The sequence below is a fragment of the Ranitomeya variabilis genome, chromosome 3 (genome assembly GCF_051348905.1).
Source record: "Ranitomeya variabilis isolate aRanVar5 chromosome 3, aRanVar5.hap1, whole genome shotgun sequence".
Classification (NCBI taxonomy): domain Eukaryota; kingdom Metazoa; phylum Chordata; class Amphibia; order Anura; family Dendrobatidae; genus Ranitomeya; species Ranitomeya variabilis.
The window spans coordinates 10,531,359-10,539,247 of NC_135234.1; the positions used below are offsets into that span (position 1 = coordinate 10,531,359).

The 7,889-nt window shown below is 54.9% G+C and overlaps 1 protein-coding gene across 2 annotated transcripts; it reads right to left on the bottom strand.

The window, feature by feature from the left end:
• Positions 1 to 215: 215 nt before the first annotated feature.
• Positions 216 to 7,459, bottom strand: LRRC58 (leucine rich repeat containing 58). 2 transcript variants are annotated; one of them, XM_077293627.1, is made up of 5 exons: positions 6,661 to 7,459; positions 5,913 to 6,540; positions 3,528 to 3,656; positions 2,897 to 3,174; positions 216 to 1,323 (listed from the first exon to the last, which is right to left on the bottom strand). In XM_077293627.1, the coding sequence occupies exons 2-5, from the start codon at positions 6,362 to 6,364 to the stop codon at positions 1,127 to 1,129; spliced, it is 1,056 nt and encodes a 351-aa protein (XP_077149742.1). In that variant the 5' UTR covers positions 6,365 to 6,540; positions 6,661 to 7,459; the 3' UTR covers positions 216 to 1,126. The 2 variants fall into 2 exon arrangements, with proteins under 2 accessions (XP_077149742.1, XP_077149741.1); XM_077293626.1 differs by having other exon boundaries at positions 5,913 to 6,552; positions 6,594 to 7,459.
• Positions 7,460 to 7,889: the final 430 nt, after the last annotated feature.

The following is a 7,889-nucleotide window of genomic DNA, read 5'->3' on the forward strand; positions in this document are numbered from 1 at the left end:
CTAACCCCCAGCTGTGAGCAGGACGGGCCTGTGTGACGTGTCTGGTTTCTCCTTTGACTTATTGTTCTCTTTAATCCTAGAGATGAAGTGACGATCCGTCCTGCCATCAGCCGGCGCGGCCATTGCTGAGCGCGGTGTGGGGAGGCAGCAGGGACGGCACTGACAGCAGGCACGACGGTGGCAGCCTCTCAGGCACGGGGTCCTCACACCACAGGTCAAAATCTACAAACTTTATTCCTGTTGCGGATTAGTAAAATAATCACATTTCTTAGAGATCAGACACCGGGATGATGGATAACACTGGTTGTAATGCCGCAGATCGCCTACAGAGGGCAGCAGCAGGGAAAAGGGGGCAAACAACGAGCAAGACCCCCGGCAGATATGGGACTGTTCGCTCATGTATAGGGGCAGCGATCAGGAGATATAGAGGAGAGTCGTACGTATTCCCACCCTGCTCCGCCATACACAGGCTTACCCCCGACACTTGTCATTAAGGAGGCACGGCCCTTTAAGGCTGCAGCTAATACTAAGGCCATGACTAATACTTTGGGGTCCCTGCGGAGAAGCCCCCAGCCTCACCCACTGCCGACTGTCACGGAGGACTTTGTCACATTGGACTGTTGGGAGGCGCAGCGCCCCCCTCCATCATGGCAGAGGCAGTACGTACAGCCGAGGGGTGACAGAACCGGAGGAGACCCCGTGTGGAGGATGCACCGGGCCCCTGACATCATTACTACATCCATGCTGTAACTTCAGGCCCCGCCGCACAGAAAGGCACAAGGTGGACCGATCAGGGCATGCTGGGAGTTGTAGTCAGCCGTCACGGTCCATCTCCAATGTCCGGATAAAGTGCTAGAAGCGGAAGATCCTCACAGATCCCAATAATCACTGCAAGACGTCCGGATGTGACTATTGGCCGCACAGGTCCCACGAGGGCCACCGCCGCCATGATGAGCGGCTCCAGCCCAGCGCCACAGTCCAGAGACGCGCAGAGGTGGAGAAGCAATGGCGGCACAGGACACGGCGGCCAGGACCTGGCGCATTCACATTGACGGGACCAGCGGGTGACGGAAGAAACCCGGCCACCGATCCTCGGAAGCTTCAGATACAAGTCCAGGGAAGAAGGTCAGCCCAGAAGAACTTTCTGCATCCTGCGGGCAGCGACACTCGCCTCATCCTCCGAGTCCGACTCACTCTGCGAGGAGACAGAACTGCAGGGAGACGAGCACTCCGGGGAGCAGAGGTAATGCATCAGCGGCAGGCGGTACTTCCCGCAGAAATCCACAAACTTAATGTGACGCACGCAGCTGTCAAAGTACACGCCTGAGAGAGGGAGAGAAGACATCAGGGAGAGGGTTAGTCAGGACCACCAGAGCTGCACTCACTATTCTGCTGGTGCAGTCACTGTGTACATACATTACTGATCCTGAGTTACATCCTGTATTATACCCCAGAGCTGCACTCACTATTCTGCTGGTGCAGTCACTGTGTACATACATTGCTGATCCTGAGTTACCTCCTGTATTATACCCCAGAGCTGCACTCACTATTCTGCTGGTGCAGTCACTGTGTACATACATTACATTACTGATCCTGAGTTACATCCTGTATTATACCCCAGAGCTGCACTCACTATTCTGCTGGTGCAGTCACTGTGTACATACATTACATTACTGATCCTGAGTTACATCCTGTATTATACCCCAGAGCTGCACTCACTATTCTGCTGGTGCAGTCACTGTGTACATACATTACATTACTGATCCTGAGTTACATCCTGTATTATACCCCAGAGCTGCACTCACTATTCTGCTGGTGCAGTCACTGTGTACATACATTACATTACTGATCCTGAGTTACATCCTGTATTATACTCCAGATCTGCACTCACTATTCTGCTGGTGCAGTCACTGTGTACATACATTACATTACTGATCCTGAGTTATATCCTGTATTATACTCCAGAGCTGCACTCACTATTCTGCTGGTGCAGTCACTGTGTACATACATTACATTACTGATCCTGAGTTACATCCTGTATTATACTCCAGAGCTGCGCTCACTATTCTGCTGGTGCAGTCACTGTGTACATACATTACATTACTGATCCTGAGTTATATCCTGTATTATACTCCAGAGCTGCACTCACTATTCTGCTGGTGCAGTCACTGTGTACATACATTACTGATCCTGAGTTACATCCTGTATTATACTCCAGAGCTGCACTCACTATTCTGCTAGTGCAGTCACTGTGTACATACATTACATTACTGATCCTGAGTTACATTCTGTATTACCCTCCAGAGCTGTACTCACTATTCTGCTGGTGCAGTCACTGTGTACATACATTACATTACTGACCCTGAGTTACATCCTGTATTATACTCCAGAGCTGCACTCACTATTCTGCTGGTGCAGTCACTGTGTACATACATTACATTACTGATCCTGAGTTACCTCCTGTATTATACTCCAGAGCTGCACTCACTATTCTGCTAGTGCAGTCACTGTGTACACACTTTACATTACTGATCCTGAGTTACATTCTGTATTACCCTCCAGAGCTGCACTCACTATTCTGCTGGTGCAGTCATTGTGTACATACATTACTGATCCTGAGTTATATCCTGTATTATACTCCAGAGCTGCACTCACTATTCTGCTGGTGCGGTCACTGTGTACATACATTACATTACTGATCCTGAGTTACCTCCTGTATTTTACTCCAGAGCTGCACTCACTATTCTGCTGGTGCAGTCACTGTGTACATACATTACATTACTGATCCTGAGTTACCTCCTGCATTATACTCCAGAGCTGCGCTCACTATTCTGCTGCAGTTCTCTGTACACTTCTATGTACAGGCAGTGGAGGACATTATTTGTGCCGTTCTCACCTCCGCACTTGGGGTTCGGACACTTGCTCGCCAGGTCGAGGTATCTCAGCAGGCTCTCGGGCAGCTCCCATGGATTGTAGGGGATGCCGCGGCTCTTGATGGTGCGCCCGGCCAGCTCCAGTAATGTGGGAGGCATGTAGGTCAGGTCCCTGACAAATCTCACCACCAGGGGATTCCCGCGCAGACTCAGCTCCTGCAGGCGAATGAGGCTCAGGATCTCGCGGGGCAGGTAGGTGAGGAGGTTGTTGTGGAGGCTGAGCGACCGCAGGGAGTGTAACCTGCAAACAACATGCACATTCAGGACCCTAGCGCCACCTACTGGAAGCATCAATCCTCACAGTCACAATCGACCCTTTCACGCGCCTCGTCACATGACTCAGGATAAAAGCCAAACCAGAACCTCAGTTTGCAGACTGTTTCGGGGTACTGCCCCTCGTCAGAGCAAAGTGTGAGACCTGGATTGGCTGGGGGAGAGGCGTCTGACCGGGATCCAAGGGGCTACGTCCTACAGACTGCGCCACCAGCAGGCAGAGACGGGTGCTACAACCTGGGGACGGCAGCTGGGACCCGAGCACAGATGTACGGACACTTCTGCTGTTGTGCAGGACCCCCCATATTCCCTTGTACTCACTGAGCCAGCTGCGGGGGGACGCTCTGGATCCGGTTGTCACACAGCACCAGGCAGCTCAGGTGCGGCAGGTGGGCCAGCTCCGGGGGGATGTAGGAGATTAGATTCCCCCCCAGGTACAGGAACTCCAGGCTGGAAAAGCAACAGAGAACGGATGAGGCCCCCCCATGTACGAAGCCCGGCACCCCCCAAATATACAGGGGGCTGGCACAAGGGGGCTGGCACAAGGGGGCACTTACTTATTTTCACCTTTTACTATTATGCAGTTTAATATCCTACAACAAATCAGTACAGGAAAGATGGCGACACCTGAGGGGGCAAATACTTTCTATCCGGACAGTAGTACTGACGTACCAGACTCTGCCCACCCTCCAAAATAAATCGCCACCTGCCCCCATAAGCACAAGATGGGCAGCGAGGACCCAGAATATGTCAGCGGGAGATTGTTACATTGTATCAGCTGGAGGGAGATACAATGTATCAGTGATCGCTGCTTCCGAGGAGCCACCGCTGCAGTCACCTTTGCACACACTTTACTTTGGACCTGATGACCCTGGAATCAAAACCTGGCGGGGGCGGGGCGCCACGTATTAACCCATTCCAGGAACGTCTGCAGATTATATTCCTGGAAGACAGATACAGCACATTCCACACACTGCAGGCGTCACAGGAAGTCACAGATAGGTGAAGGGCGCCCCCAGGAGGGGGGTCACCGGTACCACAGGAGCAGATACAAGTCGTCACTATATAGGACAGTGTACAGGAACGCACCCCTCTGTACCTCGCAGGACAGAACTGGGGCACCAACAGCAGAGCCTGCAGGACCCTGCGCAGCGGGAACAGTGACGATGAGGCACAGAGCCTGTAGGACCCAGCGCAGCGGGAACAGTGAGGACGAGGCACAGAGCCTGCAGGACCCAGCGCAGCGGGAACAGCGAGGACAAGGCACAGAGCCTGCAGGACCCAGCGCAGCGAGAACAGCGAGGACGAGGCACAGAGCCTGCAGGACCCTGCGCAGCAGGAACGAGGCACAGAGCCTGCAGGACCCTGAGCAGCGGGAACAGTGAGGACGAGGTACAGAGCCTGTAGGACCCAGCGCAGCGGGAACAGTGAGGACGAGGCACAGAGCCTGCAGGACCCAGCGCAGCGGGAACAGTGAGGACAAAGCACAGAGCCTGCAGGACCAAGCGCAGCGGGAACAGTGAGGACAAGGCACAGAGCCTGCAGGACCCTGCGCAGCGGGAACAGTGAGGACGAGGCACAGAGCCTGCAGGACCCTGCGCATCGGGAACAGTGAGGACAAGGCACAGAGCCTGCAGGACCCTGCGCAGCAGGAACAGCGAGGACGAGGCACAGAGCCTGCAAGACCCTGCGCAGCGGGAACAGTGAGGACGAGGCACAGCCTGCAGGACCCTGTGCAGCGGGAACAGTGAGGAAGAGGCACAAAGCCTCTCTGCTATCGGCCAACATGCTGCACCACAAGTGGCAGGATCCCACATCCTGGACTGGGGGGCAGCTCGGTCCTCGGGGGGGGTGGGGGGGGGGGGGGGGACAGCAGGGGCTCAGTCCTCGGGCTGGTTCGGTCCGTGGGCCAGGGGGGGTTTGGGCAGGTCGGTCCTCGGGGCAGCAGTGTCATGAATAGTGAATGGGAAATTCATAGAACGCCTTCAGTTGTTAGCAGCACGGTGGCTCAGTGGTCAGCACTGCACTATGTGTGGGGAAGCACATGGACCAAGGACTGTACTAAATATATATGGCAGCATTTTGGCTCAGTGGTTAGGACTGTACTATATATAGGGCAGCACAGGGTCTAGGTCTACTATAAATAGGGAAGCACAGAGGCTCAGTGGTTATGACTACTATACATACAGCAGCATAGTAGCTTAGTAGTTAGCACTGTACATAGCAGAGGCTCAGTGGTTAGCACTATACTATACAAAAGGCAGCACAGTGGCTCAGTGGTTAGCACTATATATAAGGCAGCACGGTGGCTCAGTGGTTAGCACTGTACTATACGAAGGGCGGCACAGTGGCTCAGTGGTTAGCACTATACATAAGGCAGCACAGTGGCTCAGCAGAGTGGTCAGCAATGTAATATATATCTGGCAGCACTGTGGCTCAGTGGGTGGCCATCAATGGTCCCATCAATGACAACATTTGTGAACAAGTTGGTTACATGTGTCACTAATCCACCCCCGTACCCCATGAGGTGCAGAGACCTGGCGCGGTGGGAGGTGAGAGGACGGCACCATAGCAGGCGCAGATCCTCGCACCGATCACACAGAAGTACCAGGACTTTGCAGCCTCGTTGCTGGGAGTAGTAGTTCTACAGTAGATGCCCCAGTACACGCATGATCGCCCTCCAGGGTGGCACCAGCGCTCCCGTACCTGGTGATGTTCTCGATCTCGGCCGGGATGCTCTTCAGCCGGTTGCCCCCCAGGGACAGAGTGTTGAGGGTCTGCATCTGGAGCAGCTGACTGGGGAGCTCCTCAAACTGGTTTCCGCTGAAGTTGACCACCTCCAGCCGCATGGTGCCCATCTCCTTGGGCAGAGAGGACTCGTCCAGCCGGTTGTTCTTGGCCAGCAGGGTCTTCAGCTGGGTCAGCGCCAGGATCTCGGGCCCAATGTAGGCCAGGCCGTTATTACTGATGTCCAGGAGGTGCAGCTGGGAGAAGGCGGCCACAGCGGGCGGCAGCACCAGCAGGCGGTTGTGAGGAAGAAGCAACTGCAGAACCTCTTGCCTCCGCTCCTCTGGAATCTGCTCCAGGCTCAAGTTCTCCAGACCCATGCGGTAAAGGTTCAGGACGTGCTCCCCCTCAGCCGGCTCCGGGCCCTCCATGGCTGCACAGGCAGGGAAGGGGGGGGGGGACCCTACAGTAAGACCCCCCACACACTATGGGGGACCCTACAGCAAGACCCCCACACAAACACACAGTATGGGGGGGGACCCTACAGCAAGACCCCCACACAAACACACAGTATGGGCGGGACCCTACAGCAAGACCCCCACACACACTATGGGGGACCCTACAGCAAGACCCCCACACAAACACACAGTATGGGGGGACCCTACAGCAAGACCCCCACACAAACACACACAGTATGGGGGGGACCCTACAGCAAGACCCCCCACACAAACACACACTATGGAGGACCCTACAGCAAGACCCCCACACAAAACACACAGTATGGGGGACCCTACAGCAAGACCCCCACACAAAAAAAACAGTATGGGGGGGACCCTACAGCAAGACCCCCACACAAACACACAGTATGGGGGGGACCCTACAGCAAGACCCCCACACGAACACACAGTATGGGGGGGACCCTACAGCAAGACCCCCACACGAACACACAGTATGGGGGGGACCCTACAGCAAGACCCCCACACGAACACACAGTATGGGGGACCCTACAGCAAGACCCCCACACGAACACACAGTATGGGGGACCCTACAGCAAGACCCCCACACGAACACACAGTATGGGGGACCCTACAGCAAGCCTCCTCTCAGACACTATGGGGGAACCCTAGAGCCCCCCCCCACACACACACTATGGAGGACCCCACAGCAAGACCCCCACACACACTATGGGGGGGGGGACCCTACAGTGAGACCCCCCCACACAAACAGTATGGGGGACCCTACAGAAAGACCCCTCTGTCACACACACAGTATGGGGGGGGTCTCAGCAGCCTGCTGCCCCCACTACCTCTCCCCCGGTTTATGGCCGTCTGTCTCCTCTTCTCTCGTCTTTATCGGATCCGGAGCAAAACTTCAGCTGGAGCCCCTGTCAGTGAGCCCAGGAGACCCCGGACAAGGTCTGGTTAGCGCGGCCTCCTCCGGCCGGTGACACCGGGCCCGGTCCTGCACTGTGGGGGCCACTACCGGGGTCTGCGGCGGCTCAAAGCGTGAAGAAGAAAGTCGGAAACAGCGGGAGGACGGAACACTGGAGACTTTATGGAGGGAGACGGGCGGGGCGGTGACGTCAGGGGGCGGGGACATGCAGGAGAGTGATACAATGTAACAGCGTGATTGCGACAACGTGACTCAGCGAAAAGCAGCGGTCACGTGACTGAGACCCAGAAAGATCAATATCAGTGACTGCACCACCGTGTGATCAGCGGCTAGAAAGCTGCAGAATTGGGAGAACTCAGTGGTGACACCTTGTAATGGCGACCTGAGAAGATGGAGACAAACTGCAAGCTTTAGAGACAGCCTGACACATCTGTAATAATGGCACCGCTTATCTCCTGTATACCTGTGTATGTCTATAATAATGGCACCGCTTATCTATAATACACCGCTTATCTATAATACACCGCTTATCTCCTGTATATCTGTGTATATCTATAATAATGG